Genomic DNA, 26,309 nt, shown 5'->3' with positions numbered 1-26,309 from the left:
AAATATAAAGATTAACCAATAATTCTATACATGATTGTCGAAGATTATAAAATTAACATATTTTATTTAAAATTCAACATATAGCGAACTAATATTAAGCTACAAAAAGCTAGTAGTTTTAAATGGTTAGAAATAGTGTTTATCGAAATGAAAACGAGCGCATCCGGGATTCTAGCGTTAGCAGAAATGATCGTACTGTGTTCGCAAAGGCGAGGTGCTCAGGGGTCGAAATCCACATGTCGTTCATTTTCCTCTTATTGGACATCTTATTTTCGGAAATAGCATGCAAATCGGAGAGGCTGGCTCGAGTAATTCTGTGAGTCTCATTCCGCCACGATCCTCAATTTGACTCACGTGCGCATAAATTCTATTTTTGTGTTGTGTTCCAGTGAAATATGTTAGGAATATACGCCGCGTATATAGTAATTTTATTTCCCAAAATCACCTTAATACAGAATTAGCATTTAGTCGATTTTAGAGCAAAAGGTAATTCTTCGTTGAAATATTACTCTTCAGTGCTTTTACATATCTTCCGTTGCAGATTTTCTTAATTTAAATAAGTTTAGTATTTATATATTATGAGTATTTGTATATTAGAGAATGTATATAATGCGCAAAAATATATTTACGATAATAATCTCTGTCTGTCTGTCTGTCTGTCAATCTTCCGTAACTAATTTTCTTATATCGTGCGAAGGTAAATGTAAAAATTACTTGATGCGTAGATGGTATTTGATAATACCAATATCCCTGTTTACCAGTAAGGTGGTTACATTTCGTGTCAGCTGACTCGGAGCAACAGCTGCACGCTTTGTACCATCGCGGATGAAAGGGGACCCTCGAAAGCAATTATTTTTCAGAGGAGAGTTGTCGGGAAGCTGCCTAGCTTTTGTACAACTTTTGAATTTCTCACGGTGGTTGGTTTAAATCTTTGATCGATTCGTCGCCGACGCGTTTTGCTTTCAAGGCCATACAATTGATCTTTTTGGCAATAATAATTTGTTGAAATTTCACATCGTGTATAGGTAGGTTTGTATATTTATAAATATTAAAATACGCAAATTATTCATCTATGATAAATGTTAATGGAATGAGATTAAATTCCAATTATCAAAGTTGACAAGTTAAAAAAAACTACAAACATGTCGTATCGAGCTTAGAATTGTAGATATATAAATTGGATCTTGAAAATGAAAATGCTATGGATCGTAAAAATTGCGCAAGCAGTTATATATTCGCAGCAATTATATATTTGAAATTCGCAAATGAGAGCGGAGAGTTGGTTCATCGGTCGAAATACGATACTTGCGCAATAATGTTGTCATACTTACTGGTGTTTATTTGTTGCGTTCGAAAGTTAATCCTAGGTGTATTCATTTGTAAGTTTCACTAATTTCGACATCGTCTCGACGCTCAGTCGATCATCGTTTCTGGCGAATCGTACAGCAATGCGGTGTTGCTTAGAGACGGGGAACACAACACGAAGCTTCGCAGTCGATGTGATAATAATCGTTATTCAAATTTCGATAACCATTTTTTTAGTTAGCCGGCAGAGGGTATATATTATGACAGACAGACGGTATAACGTTTATAAATGGAGGGTAATTAAGGAAAGAAAGTGGATAATATCATGTAAGACGTGTTGTAACATCGATGGCATTGCTTCCTGGTTTCGCGTTAGACAAGCTGGCGCCAGACTGGGTCGATATGTCATCGGACTGGAACTTATTTTGAATGCCATTAATATACCTCCCTTTGTGAAACGGTTTAAATATGCAAGCAAACTCGCGTTACCTATGATAATCGAGAAAAAATATTTTCATTAACATTTACAGTGTCTATCGATATTAGTTGTGTCATATTCATCGATATCGCAAGTCAAGATTATTAATCGAAAATATATTTCATAATTATCTGTTTGGAAACATTTTTTTGTTTGGAAACATAATTTGTTTCGAAGGATGCAAATAAGCAATATTAACATAATTATCGTTTTCTATAAGGAAACAATAATAGCGTAGTTCGTTATTTTCTCATTTCCTAACTTCTCTACGCATTATTGTCCATTATTATATCCATTATGTGCACTAATGATACATGCAATAACAAACATGAATAATCCAGTAACAATTTTCCAAGGTTTCCAAACGAAAGCTTATTCAACGCCACTTTAGCCTTTTGTTCAGATCCTGCCGACTCGGCTCTTTTACCTTTTTCAAAGTCTTCTTCTTTCGGTTAAACTTGGGATCATCGGTAAGGGATCACAGGTAGAGATATGCTGAGACATCTGTCGTACTGTTTTTGATTGGTGCGCGAAGAGAAGAAACGTATATAGTATATATACGTACGTATAGTATATATACGTATAGGCGTATATAGTCGATGAAACAGACATAGAGCGAGATCGTATAGTAACGAGTATAGCAAACATTAATTTAATCTGATTTAATCTCAATCACACTGATGAATGTAACCGTGTTTAGAACTATATGGAATTTATCGTGAATTGTTATTTTTTATTATTTAATAATTATGTCAGATTTCTTTATGACGTTTGTGCATTACGTAAACGACAGCAAATTGCGCATCTCTAGAATGTATAATATACACATTTTCTGAAAATATTCTACGAAGAAAGAAACAATTACTCGTACGTATGTCAAATTATTTGTTTCAATTCTCGGAACTTATAAATTTCAGTTCATCGATGACGATCGATTTTTAACAATTCCGCTGTATCTCTCGCAGCAACTATACGATTGAAAGAAGGAATCGTTTCGTTGTTCAGTCGTTTCGCGCGAGATTAAAGTTGGATCGAACACGTGTTCTCAAGAATAAACTGGCCCAGGATCGCCAGCCAGGCCAATGTTTGTATTATCCCTTATTATCTGGCGCATCGCCCCCCCCCCAGCCTCCCGGTAGCTGCGCGCTTTTCTCCATTTCGATGCGGAGAATCGAAAGGCTTTGAAAGGTTGCCGCGATCGTCCGTTCGCCGGTGGTCGTCGTGTTCATCGTTTCCGCTCTAGTTGGCCGAGTTCCAGTGGTTCGTTGGACGTATTCTTTCTTCTCGACGCGGGACGCAATTTTCTCCATGTTAAACGTCGCTTTTTCCGTTCATCGCTCGCCGAGTTGCGTCACCGGGGATCACGGCCGCGGTGAAAGCGATCGTTCGATTGACTCTTGATGCGCGTGGAAGTGCACCGATGCTCGCGCGGACCGATTCGAACTTCCAGCAGAGATCGTTGTTCGATCTCGACCAGAGTTCATAATTTTAAACCGTGAATCTCTCTGAAGACAAATTGATCGACTCTACTTTTTGTTAAAATTTGTTTCTTAATTTCTTTAATGCATATAAGTATCCATAAATAAGTGACTCGGTTTGCCTTGACTCGCAGAAATACAACGATCGCAACGATATATTTAATAGGAAATTGTTGGTTCGGAGCCGCGTAAGGAAGAAGGAATTTTCTTTATTTAATAAGGAATCGTCGAAGATAGGGATAGATAACTAATTTTCGTCGGAACTATCAAAGCAACTTTCCATATTCTGTAATCTGTGCCAGCATACATGGTGTTTCCGCGGCAATTTTTCTAATCTCTACCGGGAAGCAAGACGCGTGGACGCAATTGCATCTGCATGCGTATCGAGTCACTGGAACTGATTGCTTCAATGGCCGGAAAGTATGGTCAGGTTCATCGGGAAACCGCGTGCAATCCAACGGAATTACGTTGCCGATTTGTATCTTTCTCGTTATAATTGCGTCGTTGAATGCAGCGAATCCAAGGTGCTCGAACCATTGAACTTTGTTGCAAGACCGGTTTTGAAAAGATTTCTTTAGTCTCTTTTGATGTTCAAAGTGGACTAAGTAAAAGGATAGGAAGAAATAAGCGATTTAACCAGTTAATCGGGACGAACGAGTCTTGGTTCAGATTTCCTATTTCTTGGATGGTGCAATTTCTTTATTTATGGATTTGCCATTTTGTAACGCGGTAGCATCTATGTACGTATTTCTGTCAGAAATAGATTCTACTTGGGTATACCTATCGAGCTGTACAAATTTTACATTAAGATATTTCATCCTGGAAATTCTATTCTTTGTTAGCAAATGTTTTAAAAACGTGTGACGAACGTCATTAATGACCTTGTTCTAATAGCGACGCGACGCGACGGTGCGGCCCGTCGTTTCCGGCCTGCACGTTAACCGATTTACCGGAAGTTGGCGTCGATTACACACGCATCACGGTGGATGTGGCTCGTCAAAAGCTGTGGTATATTGATAAGAAAACAGAACTGTTTCCGTGGTCGATTCTTTTCTTACACATGATTTTACTCGTTTAGAACGAGTTACTCTCGCATAGAAAGGAAAACAAGAAAATAATAATACCTATAACGATCAAAGGAAAAGTGTCGTGCTTGCGTTTGAAATTCTTTTGCGATTAAAGTGTTGTTTGCGCTTTAACAGGTGAGAAACGATATATAGCTTGTCAGGTTAACGAGCCGACGCTCGTATATCGTGGTGAACGATATTTGATTAACAATCGGTAAGAATAAGAATAAAACAACGAAACGATGTAGAAATATCGGCTGTTGAACTTGTCGTTCGATCCAATGGAAAAGAAGCTAGATCAGGGTCTGGAAATTGTAATTCGTTTAATCGATGTAACACGCGGGAAAAGATCAATTGGACGAATCTTTGAGAACGGAGAGTCATCGGAAGGTTCTCATATGTGGCGGTAACCAAGCGTAAAATCAGGCTTGCCGATGTTTGAGCGACGTGTACCGGTACGTGACACACTTTAACGGGGTTATGCGAATTGCATTTTGCTCGAAAGGTCCCCGTCGCACACCGATGACAATTGCAGATGCGATCTCTGATGCACATTCACCGGCGCGTTGTCGAGACGTTTCGCTCGACCTAAAGTCGTGCTACTCGTGTCAAATGACATCATCGCTGTTGCCTCCATTTGTATCTACATATCTGTTAAGGCGTAGGATAGACTGGATAAAGTCGAAGAATGTATTATTTGTCATGAAAATCGTCGTTATACTCGTGTTATATCGTCGAATGCCATTGTAACGCGTTTAACGGTTAAAAGTATTAATTAATAAGTATTCCGCATGCATCTGTTTTTTATTTGTCCGTTTTGAAATCTTGTTGAAACTTCTAATTCAACGTCTCACGGATCAATACATATCGTTGATATATACACGAAGTGGTACTTTCTCTGGAACATTTATTTCTGCCAACAATGTTGCATGCAAATGAAACAAAGGCCAGACAAATGGAGAGAAAGTTTTAACGCAGATATCGTACCAATGCTTCAACGGAGCTTGATATCATTTTTTCCATGTCGGTAAATTTCGAACATGAAATGCTTGATACATAATCGTTATGCTATGTTTTGCGATATTTCTCGATATTCCTCAAGTTCTGTGCAAAAGTAGAGAGCTTTCAATTCGCACTAATAATTAGACTTCAACAGGGTGTCGCGAGTTCACGCAAAGTTATCGAGCTTCAGCGATATCCAGTCACGGTGGTAGTTTTGTGTGTGTGTGTGTGTGTGTGTGTGTGTGTGTGTGTGTGTGTGTGTGTGTGTGTGTGTGTGTGTGTGTGTGTGTGTGTGTGTGTGTGTGTGTGTGTGTGTGTGTGTGTGTGTGTGTGTGTACGTACCGTTTCACTTGTTATTTTGAGCGTCAGCAAAGGTGCAAAAATATCGTACTATGCAACGGAAATAAACTGTACGCGTGCTACGAACTTGTAGATTTTTCTAACGTAGGAACACGTTATACACGTAATTCACGCGTAAATTTTGTTGGAATGCTTGTTTTAACGAGCTTCGAATAATTCGATTCGATAATAGGCGATGTCTGTTACAAGTCGAACACTCTGTTTAGCCAATTTCAATTCGGTTGCCTCCCGGCTACATGCTTCTTACAAGCTTTCAAAGGTAATGTAACGTTACCAAGGAACGTGTTATCGATCATACGAGAGGGATAAGATGCGTTCGATTTGATAGCGTTTTATAAAGAACCTATATAGAAGATGAGATTGGTCGAGGGACAACGAGAAAAGATTCTGCTTGTACAAGCTCTTTTCCATGAATTCTTTGGTTTTGCGAGCGCGAAAACGCGCGACAGGCAGCGTGCAATCTCCTCGGAGGCTAATAATACGAGCTGCAAAAGTCTGCTTGGCGAAGACGCGCCCACGCGTCGCAGTTTCTAGTTCGAATCTCGAGATGATTTTAGTATCTCATCGTTCTTCGCCCTAATCGCGCGTCCGAGTTCCATTCCGTTCGCGTTTTCACACTGGAAAAGCGTTTCGCAGTTGGCGTGGTCGACGATCAAATTGATCATCTATCTTTCTTATTTTTCGATTTGTTAAAAAGGAATTATTGTTATATTTATGAATAGAAATCGTTCGATGATATTAACATTTTTAATAGATTTTTTCAATGTACAGTTCGTCGTTTGCGAAAAGTTGAGGTATATTCGTTCCCCTTGGAACTGGTGAATTTCGATCGATGGTGATGTTTCTATAGTTTGTCGAGGCGGTTATTGTGCTATTGACTATCGTTCGTGAAAGTTGCTCGAGAGCGCACCAATACGGAGAAGTCGGGAAAGGACACCCCTGCGAAAGAAAAGGCAGGGCTACCAACGAGCATTTACGTAAACGGGTACGAAAATGCATTTCTTTGCGTTCGCTTTGTAGCTGATCTGTATCGACTATAATATCGGATTATCAAGTAAACACTGCTATTGCTTTTCACGATCGACTACGACTTGTGGGTATTTTCTTCTCTCGTTTCTGAAAATGTAAAGTATAAGAAAAGCGATGACCGTGAAAGTCTAAAACGTTAAAGCGACTTGTAACTTTTTCCTCCTGGGGCATCGATCAGTCCGTTCGAGAGACGAGGTTGGACGATTCATAAAAATAATTGATTTCAAAATTAGTTGCGCATTCCGCGCGATAAATCTTCCCCTGACAGGCTGGTTGCCAACGTTGCTCACACTTGAACCAAAAAGACCATGTTCGTTAATGACTGTTCAAAAAATCTAACGTTCGCGAAGTAAATTATGGTTTCTCGTCGTCCGTTTCGTTCTGTGTCGTTTCCATGAAATTCTCATCTATCACGTTCCACCTAGAAATCCAGCGTGGTGCACGATCTCGGCGTTCACACCGAGATAAATCTCAGTTCCGTGAAAATCTCGCGGAGGGTTAATAATCGAGAAGTGGTGTAGAGTGGGGAAAAGTGGGGAAAAGTGGGAATTCGCGGCGCGGTGCGGTGGCAGCAGGAGTGGGAGGATCAGGGGCGCGAAAATCACTACAGAGAAATCAAGTCGCTCCAGTTTTGCTAATAAGGCCGCCGTCGCTAATTGCTTTCCGTCACGGCAGCTGGTCCCTTATCGTGTGAAAGTAATCGTCACAGCTCTCGATAACGAAGATCGTGGAAGAGCGCATTGCCGAAGATAGATTCTCAGGTTTCTCTTTTCTACGGTTACTTACACGCGTGTAATCGCTACCCCTCGTGAAAGAGAAACTCTTCCCATTGTATGGCACGAGCGTAAACGCGCGTGCGCTACCGGAAGCTTACGCGTGTACTTACTACTTCCTACTTACTACTTACTACTTACTACTTACTACTTACTACTTACTACTTACTACCTACTATCTACTACGTATTATAGTTCGATGCGTGAAACACCATGTGCGTCCGACGAGCGCACGATGCTCCTTACAACGAGAGTGTAGTTCCCCGCGACAGATTTGGCAGATGTTCGAGCACCAGCTAACTTTAACGCTTTCCCTGCTATAGAAATTTCGTACTGCTTACGACTAACGGTGATACTATCTTTTTTTACCAGAAATATTTTTCAACCTAGTTCCGTTATCAAGCATTATTTCGGCAAATAATTCGGCAAATCTCGCATTTTACTATTAAAATTGATTTTTCTATTTATCATTTTATACGTAGCTAATACATATATATATATGTATGTATCGTAAAAAGTAAACATTGGGATTCTGTTCCTTTTAAACGATATTGTGATTATAGAAAGAAGTAAAAGAAGAAAGGTGAAAGCTTTTAGGCGTAAAAAGAGCGTAAATTCTTAGCGTAATTCTTTTTAATTAACTGCAGTGCCAAGACAAATTGAAGCGGTATATCTTGAATAATTGGCATCGAAACACGTTAAAATACGTGAGTTGTCCTTTAAATCTTAAACATTTACGTGGCACAGGCATCGCCCATAACTTTCCACTCTATGTTAATAGACTTTTTCTTGTTTCTGTTGCAGCCTGAGCGAATGTTACTTCGCTGGCAAGGGCGCGGCCTTGGTTTTACCTCCGAACGAAAGGGCCAGACCCTCGAGAAAGGTTTCCGCAGCAGGATGCGACATTCAACAACACCTGCAATCTATGTTTTATCTGCTCAGACCGGAGGAAACCCTCAAAATGGTGAGTTACGAGATACAATCGTGTTTAGTTGCGAAGAAAGTTTTCTTTACAGCGAGAGATGGTTTTTTAATTTACTAAGAACAAAGCATATATATCTGGTTGTAACGTTCGTTCGAACACTTACGATTCGTAATGTAGATTGTAGATTACGCGAATAAACGTATACGTATGTATATAGTTTGTCTGCAGCGGTTTATGTAACGTTGAAAGTTGTTTCGCGTATCTTTTGCTCGAAACGTTATTGGAAATTCTTTGGCGTTCTCCTTGCAACGGTACGATGAAAAAATCGCTACAACGTAAAAACAAAGATAAAAACGGGCTTGCGTGCATCGATTATGTGCATACGATCGATCGAGCACCGGCCATGACATTTCCCGCGGACAAAAGCTCAAGGATAGAATCTATTTTATTTGAAACGTGCGTTGCAATCGATATCTCGAGACCGCGAATTGTCTGCCAATTCCGGGATCTTGAAATTAACGGCAGAGGTTTGTTTAGATGTTCTGGCGCGCGGTTTCAACCATGTTTCTTGTCAACAGACGCAAGATATTTTCACGATTGACATTTATCTCCAATTTAATGACTAGACTGCGCATTTGTACGCATTCCTACATCTTTATGGATATAGCTGAAGAAAGGGAATTTACATAGAAATTTGTTTCATCTACCAAATATTATTGTAACGAATACACTCTATTTTGAGTATTTTATATAGGCATATTTGCAAAATTTTCTTTTCATTAGATGTAGCAAAAAATGCATAAAATTCCACCGTCTATTACGAACCGCGTGCATACACGTTAACGTCATCTTGCGGTAATTTCGATATTATTTTTCCGAAATTTCTCTTCACCTTGCTTTCTTTCGAATTATTTATCTATTTTTGCTTATAATATACGAAAAGCGTTTTTCTCGTCAAAGATGAGCTAATAGTTGAGTCTCGTCTAAAATTATCATGTTTCACTATGTCGTTTACGTTGCCACTGCAGAAAGTCCAGAACCTATGTGAACAACCGACAGGTAATAGCACCGTGACGTCAGCCAATCCTAACGAGAGCAAACCAACGATCGGTGATTGCGAAATCTCTGACCAACGCGTAGCTTTCTACGTTCGGAATGAAAAGTGGTCACTGTTGTTTCGGAAAAACGTAGCTGCCTCGGTGCGATTGGAAAGTTAAAGACCGACCGATGTCGACCGTTACACGATTTCGGTTTATGTTAGTTTTGGAATACGAATAAACGTACGTTCATCGGAATTGGAAGCGATGTAAACGATATAAGTAACCATTTCGCGCCTTTTACGCGAAAACCACGAATGTGCAAATTTTCGCTTTTACGGCAACCAAGTATCGATATCTTTTTCTTTCGTCCTTAATTATATGAATTAAAGCAAGGAACGTAGAACGAGAAAGGTGACATTTTTCGTATTGAACGTACATAAGCATTCGCCACTAAAGATCGATGAAACTTTAACAGACTTTAACGTCGATATCAGTTCGTGAAGCGCGCGCACGAGGAAGTCTGGCTCGATGATAAGAAACTGGTCGCGTAAGTCTTTTGAAACGACGAACACGTCTCGAGTCGTTTGCCGAGCGGAAGCGGTCGTTTCTCATCGGCCGCGACCTCAATGTGTCGCGTTCGCCGACGACCCGCGCATGTGGGTCGCCTTTAGCCCACTTTGCGATAGTTCCAACGACACCAGCGACTCGTACCGATCCCACGTGGAAGATTCCAGGTCGTCACGCGTGTGTCGCGTGTTGGATGCGACGGTGACAGTACTTTTTGAATTAGAGCGACAACTCTCAATGCCGTTGACCCTATGTCTGATCATATGTCGAATTAGATTCGAGATTCTATTTCGTTCGATTCTCTTAACTCCCCCCTCCGCCTCCTATTTTTTGTATTTTTGTAATCACTTTAAGAAAAATTCGATTTCACCGTTTAAACTGTCTTGAATTCTAAATAAAAGCTAAAAGAAATGATCGAGCATGGTGCATTGAGCGATCATCGGTTCCCTTTGTTCAGACGAGATTACGTATTTTTAATACAATAGCACTATGCGACTAAAAAAAAAAAAAAAAAGAAACGAAAAGGCTTGTATCGAATGCAGAAACACGAATTTCACGTCGTCCTTGACACGGGTCTACTTCGGCAGGGATGCAAACTGGCCTCTAGAAAAATAAGCTTCGACGAACCTCGACCCAGTTCAAACTTGTTACATCGCCGACGAGGAGCGGAATAGCGACTTCTGCGGATCGTCTGTTGTGTTTCGATAATAACCTCCGATCTGCATAACGATGGTCCACGATGCTTCTACGGAATGAAATTGAAATAAGAAACGGTTCGGTCGTTACTGACTAGATGGTGTTAGCCGCTAGATGATGTTGAAATTCAAATATTTTACGAAATCTGAAATATCGAATATCGATGCGCTCCATAGGTATGCACAATTCTTCACTTTTTGGAATTATACAAATTGAGTAATTTACGTTCAAGCTTAACCTTTTGATCCAACGAATTGGAATATAATATATTCGGCTACTTTTTCAAGAAAGTCAGTAAACGTCTCTTCGCTGTTTGCTTCAAATTTTTGATTTACAAACATTTAAAGAAGTATACTATCGTCTTACATCGTCGTACTCAATCGCAAATTAGATTATTTACTCGTACGACTAGTGTAATGATCAACGAAGTTCTAACCTAAATAGATCAGAGTTTCAACTAGGATTTTGAATTTCTCTTGTATAGGTTGTGTTCCATGTTATTAGAAAAAAAAAGAAAGAAAGAAAAATAAGAAACGAAAATGTGACAAATTAGTTGAAATAATACGTTATTTCGAGTTGTTATTTATCTGGCTAAGTACTAATCGAAGAAAAGATCGACCGCTATCGGAGAAGCACATCCACGTGACAATCAGCTGATCGGTCGTAGCCATTCAACTGCATAGAATTCAGGACCATTTGATCTTGATATTCTCTATAGCTGGCCAAGTTATCGACGTACGAGCCACGAAACAAGCAATAGGAACAGAATGTACGCGTTGGGTACGAGCGAAATATGGTATTAGAATTCTGGACAGAACACGCATTCACGCTTGTTAAAGCTGTCGGGATTCCTCTGTGAGCGGTTGCGGGACGAGAAACTGGTCCCTACAAGGACAACGAGGTAAGGGGAACGTATGATTCGCCACAGGTCGTTTCGTCCACTGCTTTTCAGCAGGGCCCGTTACTTTTTACGCTCGCGGTTAAACGCACGCATGCAACTTGCCCTCGAGTCGAACCTTTTATGCGGAAAGTGTCAGTGACCTGGCCGACCATTAACCTATTCGCTTGTCCACTTCCGGTGCATTGTGCTACGCTTTTGGTTTTCGTTTATTCGCTGGAATCGGGATTTTTCTCCGTGACGCGCGCTTCGATCGATCGTGTTTCGTTTTGTTAGCGAAGGAAACTTCTAAATATCGGAGGTAGTTCTCCGCTTTTACAGGGGAAATAGCGTACTAGTTGAGTGACATTGGATCAACTAACTAAGATAGGTATCGATATCTGAGGAAAACGGTACATACATACATATATGCTGTATATATATAAATTTTCTCTTGTATATTTCGAGAAATGAAATGCTTTTATTGGTCTATATTAGTGTAATTGAATGGTAATACAACGCGGTTACATCAGGTGAATATACACGATGATGTAAACTATCCATATTCGATCGATATACGTTAGCCGCGCAGTAACGTAATTATGTAGTACGTAGATCGAGCAGAATGAGTTGCCTATAATTAATTAAACGCGGATGAATGGCGATGAGATTGCTTTAGGTTGTCTAGTTAATGGTGAATATCGTCAGCAATGATTTCAACGTGTCACAGGGATTCGCGATAAACAATGCTCGTTTCATGAATGTTGCGTTTGACTTTTGACAACGAATTTCTTCCCGATAAGGCGATAATGTTCCCTATGTCGTGATCGATCGATTTGATATCATTTATAGTATACTTGTTTTTGCAAGGTAATGACATAAAGAGAGAATTATAAATTATGCATTCATACGGGATACAGGTAGATGTTGGACCGTTTGCGGAGAGACGCGTTCGCGGTAGATCGCGTCAACGAGAGTCGTAAATTTTCGTTACGATTCGACAATCCACGCCACGAATTGGTCGATCCTCTATTTCGTTTAGGATAATAGAGGTGGTTGACCGATTATAACACTGAAGTAACGGGTTATAATATATACTTTATTCCAACAGCTTTGTAGGTATAAATAGTTAGACGACTTGCGTACAGACCTATTCTCAGAGACGTATAAATAGTAAGTTAATACCGATGACTGATCAATGAACGAAAAACCAGTCAAGACATTGACTGGTCAACGGATGAGAAACCAGTCGAGAGATGTTGACTCTAAGGCCGACAAACCAGTCAAGTTCGGTGACGATGCTGTCGCAGAGGAAAACTGTTGCAGGGGGTTGGTCGCCCCACCACCGGTCGCTTGCGGGTGGAAATGACCGTTGAGCATGGGAAAAGCTTTCCATTTCTTATCTGATTGAACAATAACCATAAAGAATGTCTCGACTTGAATGTATTTTATGACAATTAAGGACCCTAACGATAGAATATATGTGCTTAGTTTTACGACAGTTCCTTAGGATTATTGCGGTCCGATTAATTATATTTGCACAGCTAGCTAGTGAGTCACCGGACGTAACAATAGACAGACGTTAAAGTTGTACGATAAGAACGATACAGGTATATACGTGTAATCATATTTCAATCTTGATAAGCCAACATCGATCGAAAGTTAACGTTAATTTTACCAAAATTTTGTAACTGTCGATGGTAATTTAAAAAAAGGAGGAGAGGGGGGTAGGAAAAATAGACTGAAACGAGTCGTTTCGTCGAGTTTGATAGTTGCGGTGATAAACCACGTGGCAGTCACGGACCAAACAGTACTCGCGTAATACTTATCGCGTAACATTAGTGGACGTAGTGGCAGGATAAATTGATCGAACCTACGCAACGTTGGAGCGTTCGTCTGGAGCTGAGATGATCGTCCGGAATATCGACGTCAACGTGGTTTTATCGGTAACGCTGACCTTACGAAACCGCGGAAAAGCACAGTGTCGCGTGGGCGACGATAATTTATCGCGATAGTTCCGTCCACCGAACGGGAGAGCGATTTATAGCCGCAGAAGCGTGTTTTAGATCCGGCTGAACTTGTTCTTTGCTACTGTATCAGCCATGTACCGCGACAGAGTTGAACGAAATTGGACGCCGCGTCGTATCGCGTCGTTTCACGTTTCGCGAATCGTGTCTCAAACGCCAAGTTACCATAGGAGTTGATAGGAACCGAGGAAGATTATAATATAATGCGGCAGTTAGAAAGGAAGCCAATTTTCCGGATTTTTGTTCATCAGTGGAAAATTTTGTATCCGTAATCATCTATGTTTTTGAAAATGTAATATTTAATTCGAAATTACGACAGTCTTTCATAGGAGAGCTATAGATGGAATTCTCTTGAATGGTAGACGTGGCATAAAATGTACAAAATAAAATTAAACGACACGAGTAAATATCGATAAAATTCTACTTCGAACCATAAAGGAACACCTATCGAACGTTATCGGAGAATCAGAACAAATCGTATAATTTATATTTACGTTACGATGAAAATCACCATATAGCTAATCAGCTATAAAAACGTGATTCACGATACTTTTATTTATTTGACCGATTGGAAACGTATTTCTTTTAAACGGATTTTATATTCGTTCGTCAAACAGGATTTCTATTCACGATGAAGCATCTCGTCGGAAGTCAACAAGTCTAATTTCAATGTTCGAACACTCTCTGAACAAAACTGGGCTATCTCGCCACTCGAGCTCTGCTAAAACGGGTTTTACGACCGGCTTCTGGCCACCACCTTTCTTGCTTCTTTTTGCTTCTCGTTCGATTCTTCTTGCCGCGCCCTGTTCAATTTCAAGGCACTGGCCTCGTGAAAATTCTCTTTTCTCGCCCTTCTTTCACCGTCAGATGCGTCGAGATTGCCTAACGCATAACGCAGTCCGCTCAATCGCACGCATCAAAAATATCTCATAGATGGGATAAAGGATCGTTAAAAAAAAAAAAGGATCTACTTCCCTGTCACTTTTGGCAAATTTAAATTTACGTAAGATTGTCGTACGAATATTCTGACGATTCGCGATATACTTATTATACAGTTTCTTAATATAGAATATACCTGACTCGTAGCAAATCTCTTCTTTAATTTCTTTCTTCTTTAATGCGATTGATCATCGACGATAGGATAACGTTTGGAGAGCGCCTTTGATCAGTCCGATGAAAAGCTTAAATCTTTTTTATTTTCTAGATTTATACGCGATTTTTCTTTTCGCGTTCCTACGAAAAGTAGCTACCGAATGAATAGCTTGCCCAGGAAATCAGTGACGTAAAATGTCGGTAAAATACGGCAGCCTGTCTCAATACCGTTGGCCGTTTTATTCCGACATAAATCCCGCGAAACGAATTTCTTCGAATCTTTTCGCCTGGACACCAGCCAATGGCCATTAAGCCCAGTCCGCCTATTACGCGATACCGTAACTTTTAAGTAGTTTTTCTGATCTTTACGTCCGGGTATGTCCCGTGAAGTGAACGCACGCATTCGGGCCACGATATACACACAAGCTGTTGGTCTCAGTGTCTTTGGTACCTGTTTACCTTCGCTCCAACAGGATGCCGTGAATTTGAAAACGCAGGTGTAATTGGCCTGTCGGGGCGATCCTGCGAGTACCCACTTGGACGCGATGATAAGACCCATGTTTCCGACCACTTCCAAGATTTACGGTACTCTTTGGTGGTGGTTTCTCGTTTTCGCATTGTTTCCAGAGAAGATAAGTTTCCAGAGAAGAATGTATACGAGCGCGAAACGCGTGAAATCGATTCTATGCTAGGTTTTAAATTATGGTACTTTGGCAGATACGAGCTTAGGTATCGTTAACGAGATTTGTACACTTTCTTGAGAAACATTCAAAGGCAGAACAAAGATGAAACGTGGAGCGATTGGCGAATGTCATTTAAAATCTCTAAATGCGTTGAACAACACATTCGATATATTTCACCGTATGGATACCGATTTAGAAGGATTTCTGCGACACGAAATTGTTGCACGAAAGCGGAATGTCGTTGGTTAGCGACGATGACAAAGGTTCGAAGCAGGGAAGAAAATTCGCAAACGGCGAGATTACATAAATAAACGATGGTATCGCAGATACCCGTTCGTCACGGTTCGCGACGAAGCAACTGGTCCGCGGACTTGAGCGATTCCATTCGCTGACAAAAGCCACGGTTTTGCAACAGAGCCGTGTCAAAATGTGCACGCGGTGCTCTTGATATAATCGCGCTTGCCTAACGTGAGAAAAAATACGGTCTCGTTGCGTAATCGGTGATCCACGCAGCAATTTCGACGAAAGCCTTATGTTTCTTCGGTAATCGTGAAAGAGAGAGTACAGAGCTTTCGGGGTTGATAACGGTTTTATGGCTATAGAGATAAATTGGTAAATCGTAGAAAATAATTGATGAGCAGATGCGAGATAAGGTGTCGATGATAAATATGTTGATTTATAAAGTATCAACGTATCTGTTAACGTATAGCTAATTGAAAATTAATTTCAAATGAAAACCTTATCGTTGATTAATTCTATTATTTATATATTATTTTATCGTATTTCTGATTGAACGAAGATAATACAGGAGGTTAAATAATTTATTCAAAGTTGTAAATAATATTCCACCGTATCTGACTAATGGGTGGAACGTCTCTTTTAAAATTTCGCTAAAATTCTCTATCTACTCTCGTTCTTTCAATCGTGATTCAGTTTCAACGATTCACTTTCCTCTAGGCATCCAGGAAGCGTTCAACGGCGCAAAGTCAAAAATTGAAAGAACGAGTTGGATCGAAAAGTTGCGACGCAACTAAGATGAAATGTTAAAACTCTGACCGATGGAAGCCACGTACCACCAGTAGAAGCATTCGTTGTCGTCGAGCGACACTGCTCGTATCTCGTCGACTTATAATTACTCGGGTTTTTACGCAGCGCAGAATCTCGGAGGACACCTGTGCAACTGGAACGTACATTCTCGGACAGTCTGGACCGCATCTCACAGAACTGGCGTTCGTTTCACCGATCTGCTTATTAGCTTGATAAAAACTCGTTAGTCGAGTCGTAGCCCGTCGAGTTTACGCGTGTGTACGTAAAGCTCGGGATAGAAGTCTACTTTAGAACGGGTTGCGCGTTCAGTTAGCGGTGAAATAACACTTATCCGTGTCTGTTTGTTTCCTTTTCACCGGATATGTATCGCGTTTGGTTCGGTCGTTGTTTTATTTTCTTTAAAATAATATATACTAGCACGATAAAATTTGTAATATTGTTTCAGCGTGGTAATATTTGCGATGGTTTTTCGTAACATTTTGTTAGGATGAAAATTAAATATACCGAAGGTAACGATGATTTTCAAAATTAATCTGCTGTTGGAAATCTGGTCAATTCTTGGATGAAGCTTAATCGCAAATCTTAACTCGAACGATAGGTTCTATCGAAATTCCGAACATTCTCTTTCGATTATTCAATTTCAATAGTTCCAGCTATTAAGTGTATCTTCCGATTCTCGTTGTCGCTTTTTGTTACGCTAATGGTTTGGTATTTTTCGGACTGTGCACGAATTTTAGAATAACTAATCCGTCATGTCGGACCATGATTTGCGTTTGCCAGTCGACTCACGTGCAAGTCGTTACACAATACCGTTACTTGTTTGACGAGCAGCCTGGGAAACGCTATTTATCGTCAAATACGCTTTCATAGCTACGATACAATGAACCCGATTTTTCTCATAATCAAGAAAATCATACGCGTAATCGGAGGTCAATGAAACACGGCAACAGCTTTGCTTATATAGCTTCAAGAAAATGGTTCGCTTCACTGTAACTTCCTGATGCACCAGATCGCCACCGTGCTCCACTCTTTTATGTATAGACTTTTTCTCTTCACGATCCTCCTTCAGATATTACAGATATTAAAGAACATTGTCAGCAACGATCGACTTGTAACCAAATTGTACACTAAAGTATAACATAACGGTCAGTAATAATAATGATAACAAGAGCATTCTTCTGTCTTTTTCTAAAATGCTTTTATCTATATGCCCATAGTCGTATCTCTAATGGATGCTAGATTCGACAAATTCTCTGCAGGACATTTCCGACAAACTTCTTCGCGATAAACCGCCTAATTTTTGACGGATTTAGCGCTAATCGTGTCACTAGCCTAATAACAAAATCTCTAACGAACAGAAAAAGTGATAGTTTAAATCATCTTCGCTTGCAAGATGTAGACACGAGGCGTTTGTGAAATAAACTGCGATCAGCCAGCATCAGACAAGTCTTAATTTTCACGCATACTTACTGACTATGAATATCAGATCACTACGCTCATGAATATATGTTACGTATATTTACAGACAAGGTTATCTTCCTATACACGCAGAAAGTTTTATCTATCGTTAAATGCTTCGATTTCAGGATATCGCTTATAAAGAAATAAATAAATTAAATTTAATGTTTAACGAATTGTTATACTCGCGTTATACGACCAGACATTATAAAATCAAACAAGGAAGAGAGTAGGAAACGATATCACTGACACGAGTAAAATGCATCGTAATTACGTAAGTAACGAAACAACTTTTTCTTCCGCAATGAGAGAGCAGAGCAAAAAATTGTGAGTCATGTACGAAACATCGTATATCAGTTAAAATGGAACCTAGTTTTTTTCTTTTTTTTTTTCTTTTTTTAAGTTCAGCGAGGAATTATTTTCAATGAATATCGATATATAAAAGAATGGCAATCATCACATTATATACAATAGGAGAAGAAAGTTTAGCATTTTATTAGTTACGTTACTTTGAACTTTATGAGCGATAATATATTACTCCGAGTTTTCAAATACCATGCAATTTAGCTTAACACGTTTTAGATATTATATATGTAGTACGAATATTTATTACGATTGTTATGTATTAGGAATTGCAGTTTTGCGATAAATGTTCAAGTAGAATCATCCGTGATTTGCAATAAAATGATTAAATCTATAATGGATTTTGAGGAGAATTAAACTTAGTATCATTACAAATTTAGTTTTAAAATATAAAATATATAATTTTAAAACGGAGCATTCACAAATGCCGCAAGCTAAATGAAAGAAATTTGGTTGACGACAGAACCATTTTTCATCATTTTCACGTAATGTATTCGCTATTTTCGTTACGTGACGAGCATCGACATGAAATACCTATTGCACAACACAAAGCGTGAAAAAGGTATTGATCTCGTAGAAGTGAAATCTCTGACAGTAACAAATATCGTACCTCTCGAGAATATCGTAATGAAAAAATCCGTAATAGGCTAGGAAAAACAAAGTGATTCAAAGATAGGATACTATTGGCAATCAGACCATTGAAACAATTCATTTTATACTAGAAAATTAAGATTAATCGATGAAAGAAACGGACGAAAGAAATCTAAATATTCTGGTTAAATGCTTATTATCTCTATACCTTCGCCAAATATTATTATTGATTTGAAGCACGCAATTAAATGAAAAAGGATGGGGGAGAAAGAAATGAGAAACGTTTAATAGCCATGAGTTGAACGTAAATAGCTTGACGAAGAACGGTGTTAGCAAATACGGTGGAAAAGTGGGACAAGCTCGTAAATAATACCAGAAAACATGTAATTGAGTAAATGGAGTGATTTTTCCAGAAAGTTTGTCCTTTTTACGTACGATTTTCTGGCCGACGACTTTCTATCGAGGTTAACAGACAGTACAGAGATATTGTCGTAACCGAGTCGACGCGACGTTATGGACGAGAAAGACGCATCCGATCCGTTGACCTCGATGTCTCTTGGTCGTACAAGATGTGGACAAAGTTGTGGTGTGCAAGAAATCACCTCGTCTGTCACGGCCCTCTTCTGACCAAGAAATTACCCATTGGACCAAGTATATTTTAAGTAGCTTCGGATCTGGCTAGAAAACTTTGAATACTTCACGAGCACTTTGGAAAGAAGATCGATACGTTTTGTTCGAACTCTTCGTAAATGTCTTATCAGTGTGAATATTTCAAAAGATAATATATCGATAGTTATATATATCGATAGTTTCAAGTACAATCGAACCTGGAATTGAAATTATAATTTAACTTGTTTTCAAAGGTTATGTCGTAGAAAGCGTGTGCCAAATAATAAAAAGTAAGTCACTTTCATCGCTAGAGAGAGTGTTTTTTTTTGTTTTCTTTTTAGAAAATAACCACAGTAATGAACATTAAGACATCGTTAGGATAGACCTCCTGTCGTCCAGTGGAAAACGAATTAACCGTAATTAAGCACGGCGACATTGGGTTAAAAGACAACGTGACGCAGAACAACTACGGTTAACCTGCCATCACGACATCCGATAAACTTGCTCCACTTTCGAAAGGGCCGACACGACGTTTTGCACCCGTGAAACTGGTTCGGCACGAGTTAACTCGCTACACCTTTTATTATGCGCGGGCGCTCGCTCACACACACACACACACACACACACACACACACACACACACACACACACACACACACACACACACACACACACACACACACACACACACGCACGCACGCACACGCACGCGCACGCACGCACGCACACACGCGCGCGCACACACACACACACAAAAGAATAACAATAGATCTCGAATGTATCGCTCTTGGCCGTTCTCATTTTTCTTCTTTCTATTGACGACTAGGGATTTTCAAAGGTTTTTAAAATGCTGTACTTCAATTACAGAATTACAAGTATATATGGTAGATAATTAAATATATTATTACTACATTTGTTAGCAAGTAATTTAAACTTGATCTGACAATTGTCAGACACTTGTTACGAACGGTAACGTGACTAACATTTAGTTACAGGTAATAGACGCGTTGAATAATACGATACGATCCAACGAAATAAAGTCAACGTCGCTATATTATGAATGCATAAATTTGTGATCGAAGCGTGCGTCGATTACTCTTGTTCTCCGATCGAAAACCGACGGATGTCTGCGGTGAGCCAATACTCGCGAATGCCTCGTTCTCGTGTCGCAAGTAATTGGATCGTCCTGAGAAAGTTCACTGACTTTCGGAGCTCGTGTTCGAATCGGTCACAGTTTCTCGCTTCGACCAAATGGAGCCGCCTTTTGACCCAGTCAGCATACTTTTCCTACCCACTAAGAGGGTAAGAAATCGTTTCGTTGCTCGTATCGAACGTAGATACGCATTTTGGCTTGAGTTATTTCGCGTGAATGAGTTTAAACTCTTGATATTTCTTGGCGTGTGTTCATCCCGCCTGCGCGAGATTTACGGATAGAATATGCTTCAGCTTATTTTGTTTCTCGATAAAACAAACCGTAGGATGATGATTAAAAGTAGCACTATCTTAAGGTCATGTGTAAAGTATGCGTCATCGTAGACGAGCCATCTAACGTGCATTACCCGTTATAGCGACGTATTAATTCGATACGTCCATTTTTAGTGGTTACATTATTCTCCATATTACTCGATGTATTCGTCGTTATGCTTGTAGCATCGCTAGTATCGCTAACTAAATTACTGCGTTTCTATAGAAGAATATATGCATTTTGTCGTACGTTTTAGCACAACGCACTGCTTTTGGCACGTCTAACCCTTTCACCGCGACGATGTTACAACAAGAATCGCTCTCGGTACATACAACGGCGTTAGCACACCTGCGAGCCAAGTCTCGAAACGATCAACGGACGAGCATCATCGGGGTCGATGGTGACTTATGACAAAACTGATTTCTCATGTTGCCACCCACCGTCCAACCGCGATCTTCGTTTCCCAGAAACTGGTGGTAGCTTTCGCGAGAACCACGTCGCTAACCAAAGACGTCGACATCGAAACGCGATCGTGGCTTTTTCGACCAATTATTTCTACCGGCCGCTTAACAACACGAGCTGTTTACCGAACCGAGCCACGTCCACCTGTACCGTATCAACCAATAATGCTGTTTGCGATACGATATCGACGCTATAGCGTATACATTTCTCAAAGAGGAATATGCGAGTGTCTAGCATCGAAGGTATTGACCATGATTTATTATACGATGAAGATGAAAATAATAGAATAATAGATACCGGATATGTACGAGATTGCTCATCATCGTACGAACGAGATCGGAGTCATGGATCGTTTTCAAGCTTTTGGCCGGTACTGTATCAGCTCGTTCGCTCGTACGGCTATTTCTCGATGTATTATTTCGCTCACACAACGAGAGAAAGAGAAAGAGAGTTGGTTGTGTATAGCGTTCGGTGATGGTAAGACTCGTTCGCAGATTGGAACGAAGCGACCGTGTGAATTTATCATGGATCGCGAATAGAAAGGGAAAAAGGAGCGACTGCGGTGAGGGGAAGCAGTGGATCGGGAACCTTTTAGTCCTGACTTGTGGCTGCGGGGTCCCGTTCGATGATCCGAAACGACGCGCGATGTCTCTCAACGATTCGCTTTCGTTTCACGACGCTGCAGCTGCGCCGCGGCGGCGCGGCACGCTCACGAAGCACAGGCATCGTCGATCGCGAAACACTTTCACGGTGGCCTTTCGCGATTCCTTCTCGTGGGATCCTCGTGGCTTCGTCGAATCGAATCATGTCGAGCTCGAACAGATCCTTCTTTCGATCGCGAGACACAGATAGCGGCAGGTACGGCGTGGTGGGATTGCTCAAGTTGACGCACAAAATCCTTGACGCGCTTGAAATTGAAAGTGAAATTGTGTTTAGTAGCAAGGCGTACGATATTTCGATTACAGATCCTAGACGACGCTGTTTCTTTTATACAGGGTGTTCCTACAATTGTTCCTACTATGTATTTAGCGCAGCATTTTTGCGATCTAGGATAATATTTACCAATTATTCTTTGTTTAAATTAAAAAATAAAATTGCGCGAAGAAATTTCAAACGATCAAGCGTACACGTGTGTACGTACAACGAAGTATGTAACGAAAATATAGCGCAACGGAAATTTGCGAACCAATGGTATCAATCGGTATATTCGGTAATTTATCGACTACCGTTATCTAGCCAAACGAAGATCGATGTATTCTCGGAATCGATTTTGCAGAAATCAGCTTCGATGGCGATTTGCGTGCTCTTTGGGCATTGGCTCGTGTTTCTTTTCGCGACCGATATCTCGAACTAGCTACGCGATTGCGTTTCTTCTCGTCACGCGCATAATCGTATGACATAGGTACAACGAACGAGCCAGTTTGCTATCCTGTGCGAGCTGAAACGCAAATTCTCAGACCGAGCGGATACGACGCGTGTCTACGTTGCGATACTAGATGTGAGATTGCGAGAGACCCGCTCGTACGGACTGTCACGGTTCATCGGCCAACAATGTGCCGATAAAACGATCGAAGCTGCCCAACAATTAGACGTTTTGTTTAGTTTAAACGCTGCAACGATGATATCTCGCTGATTTTTATTAAGAACGCGTCTGGCTGTAACGTATAGTATAGCAGATTTAAAGGAAGCATAAATTTCGGTCAATTTCGAACTTGAGCACACTTTCGGTAAGAAAATGAGGAAAATATTCGAGTAGAAACCCGAACCATAGCAAGTTGCAGTCATTTAATTGTAATAACTGGCGAGACCCCGAACAGGTAAAGAAGGAAAAGGTATAGCAGCGAGTAGGAAGAGACGATGGTTGCGTTAAAGCTTGGTCAGCGTCGAAAGCGAGAGACGCGCAGTCGTACATCGAGAGGGAGAGTTTGATACGGGCAGAGCACGAGTTGCAGTTATACGAGAACGATAACATCTCCAGACGTTTCTACCGAGCTCTCAGACGACACTCGAAAGCACGCTGCGTGCCGGCCACTGCTCGCGTCTCCTGCCTACTGAATATCTTCGGTTCTTCGTCACGCGTACGTCCTTGAAGAGGGCGAGTCGAGATGAACGCGGGACGAGTTATCCAAGGTCGCGTTTACCAGCCACTCGAACGCGTTCTGGCCTTTTTCCATATCTTGCTCTCAGGTACGCGCGACAAAAGGGCTCGCGCGTGTTTGCGAAACACTCGGCCATTACCTCTTCCGGCGCCAACGGACCGTTCCATCGCCTTCCGTAAAATATTTTCCACCGAGAATGCGTTACCTGGATTTGGATGCCACCTTGTTGCCACACGATCTCCGTCGAATACATGGCGGAGAAATTGTATAACGGAAAACTGTGTACTTATAGTTTCGGATCTGTAACTTGACAAAATTGTACAGCTGATTTGTCTCTATCGTTTTTTTATATTTTTCTATACATGATTCGAAGAAAAGGAAACAAACTTCCACACGGATTAATTCGTTCGACTGGATAAAAATATAGCAGATGAAATCGGGAGTATCTAATTCTAGATAACGTTTCTAGACTCGAACTCTCGTATGATCGTCGTTCGATGTTAATTTTCGGATGCCGTGATGTAGCGGCTGGAACGAAAGACCTTTATCGAGCGATTTTATTCGCTAAACAAGCGTTACAAAACTTTGGCAGCTAAACGCATGGCGGAAGGAAATAGGCATGGTTGCTGGTGTTGTCCCATAAGGAGACGCGGCCTGCCTAATTAACCGTTTAACAAGGTTAAGTGTGGATAATTACTGGGCCCGGAAGTGCAATGTCCCAGCAATTGAACGCGCCACCACACGAAATGTACAGTCAAGTCAGCTTCGCATCGCGAGTTATATTTCCTTGAAAATTTTACCGATAACGAGCAATTTGTTTATTTTTATGCTTTACTCGCTTTCTCGTGCAAAATCATCTGGTTAGATGCTTATCGGATACAGTTTGCTGGACATTGTTATAAAGAAGCAACATCGGTCGGGTTGTTTTACTTTAATTATTTTCTGTTGCTTGTAGAATAGCGTTTCGTGCAATATAACGATATAACGATGCAACAAAGTACATATACCGGGATATCTGCATAATTAGATATTAGAGATTTCAAGCAGTTAATTGTTGTAGTTTCACTAGGAATATGAGTATACCTACGTTCTCGGCACTTTAAGCTCAATTTCGTGAAAAAAGGCATTTCTCAAATTTACACGGGTAAATTGCGCCGAATCGTAAATCCTTACTTACTTTGTTTCTATTTATTTTATCTAGTTTGTTTTATGGTGTATGGTAATTATAACTTTTGTCGAAGTTGCGAAATAATATAATGGAATGTAGACTATTAAACTTCCTAAAGACTAGGAAAAGTGACTGTTTCGTGGCTTCTCAGAAACAGTTACGGTTCGTAGTAACTTGAATAACAAAAGGAAAACGAAAAAGCAAAACATCCTACCAGGATGTTCTTACCGTAATTTCCTGACGCTGTACTGGTTTCTTACCTGTCTCGGCTTTGCTCGAAAGTGACTTAACTTTTTCCATACTTCTAGATGCAGCCTGCACAGCAATGGAACGTCGAATTTTTTTAACGATACCGTTCATTTTATATTGTTACACGACAAAATCCTATCTCGTATTGTTTTCTTTCAAATAGCAAGTCGAATCAACTGCATTACAAATTTGGCGATTATAATTCCCTTTCTTTTTGCTAAAAATTGCTATCTACGCGTGGTATATCTCTGATCTTGTGTGTCTAATTATTATCGAAACGTTGGTCGAAGCGTGGTAAAATAAAAATGATAGAATAAAGTAAAAAAGGTTTGTGGGCCTAGTATCGGGCGAAACTGTCGACGTACAATCAATATTTATCAGCCCGCTTATCCACTAAATTCTGAATTTAATAACTTCGCGATAGGATCGAGACATTTGGTTACGGTTATAGTAACTATAGGAATGAAATATTTTATTTTATCACTGTAAACACACCTGTCGTATTGGCGAATTGCAAGCTGAACTTGTTCGAAGGAGAAATAAAAACAAATTACTGTAACGCTCGTAGAGCGAGAAATTTATACGCTCATGAGAAAAAGAGTGCTACGGACTGTTGGTTGTTGTACCGTACCCGGAGATTCTTTACGTTTCGTCGCTTCGTTTAGTTTAATTAGAACGAATTAATGGACTGACCCAAAAGGTCTTACACATTATGTAACCTAGATTGCGCGTTATTTGAAAAAAAGACAAAGAAAAGGAGAGCTGTAGGGAACGCAATTCAAAAAATTGAAATATCGTTTGTAAATTTGATATAATTTTTTAAATAGGAATGATTATAATGGATGTGCAGAGCTAACATCGACCGACAAATCAGTATTATGTTCGCGATGCATGCACTTTACCATTCATGAATACTTACTGATGCGTTTTATTAAGCGAAAAAAGATTTCAACGCCTCCTCTTCGTTCGGATCTTGATTTCCATTCAAACAACGAGCCGAGTAAAATATTCGTTAATTCCATGTGTTTTCCTGTGTTCGGTCTTTGGATTTAACTCGGTAAATTTATTCGGATATTAAGTAAGCGTTTGCTTAATATCTCAATAAGTAACAGTTTACTTAATATCCAAAGCTATCGATTTAAAATATTATAATTCAATTTTTCTACCCATTTTAAATACAAATTAAGCTTCCGCCTAGAGTAATATTTATCGCAATATACGATGTAAGATTATTACGATTTATAATTTATTCCGTCTGTACTTATCGACTCAAGTACGTATAGTTTATGACAAATTAATTTATTAACCCAACAGAAACATCGAGACACCAAACGCGTGATATTCTGTATAATATTTGATCCGTCGTAACTAATACCACGTTCCCAAGGAATTTCTTAGA

At 40.1% G+C, this 26,309-nt stretch overlaps 1 protein-coding gene across 3 annotated transcripts in view; it reads left to right on the top strand.

Annotated features, from left to right (window-relative positions):
- Positions 1-26,309, top strand: part of LOC100651687 (protein phosphatase Slingshot) — a 75,431-nt gene that overhangs the window by 17,231 nt on the left and 31,891 nt on the right. For 2 of the 3 annotated variants that reach the window (XM_003397945.4, XM_012312336.3), the window contains one exon: positions 8,297-8,456. In XM_003397945.4, coding sequence (XP_003397993.1) covers positions 8,297-8,456 — 160 coding nt within the window. Of the gene's footprint in view, positions 1-6,279; positions 6,676-8,296; positions 8,457-26,309 lie in introns of those variants that run through there. The other variant, XM_048408845.1, reaches the window with a different exon arrangement.

This window comes from Bombus terrestris, chromosome 9 (assembly GCF_910591885.1).
Source record: "Bombus terrestris chromosome 9, iyBomTerr1.2, whole genome shotgun sequence".
Taxonomy (NCBI): Eukaryota; Metazoa; Arthropoda; class Insecta; order Hymenoptera; family Apidae; genus Bombus; species Bombus terrestris.
This window is presented reverse-complemented; position numbering and strand designations above follow the sequence as displayed.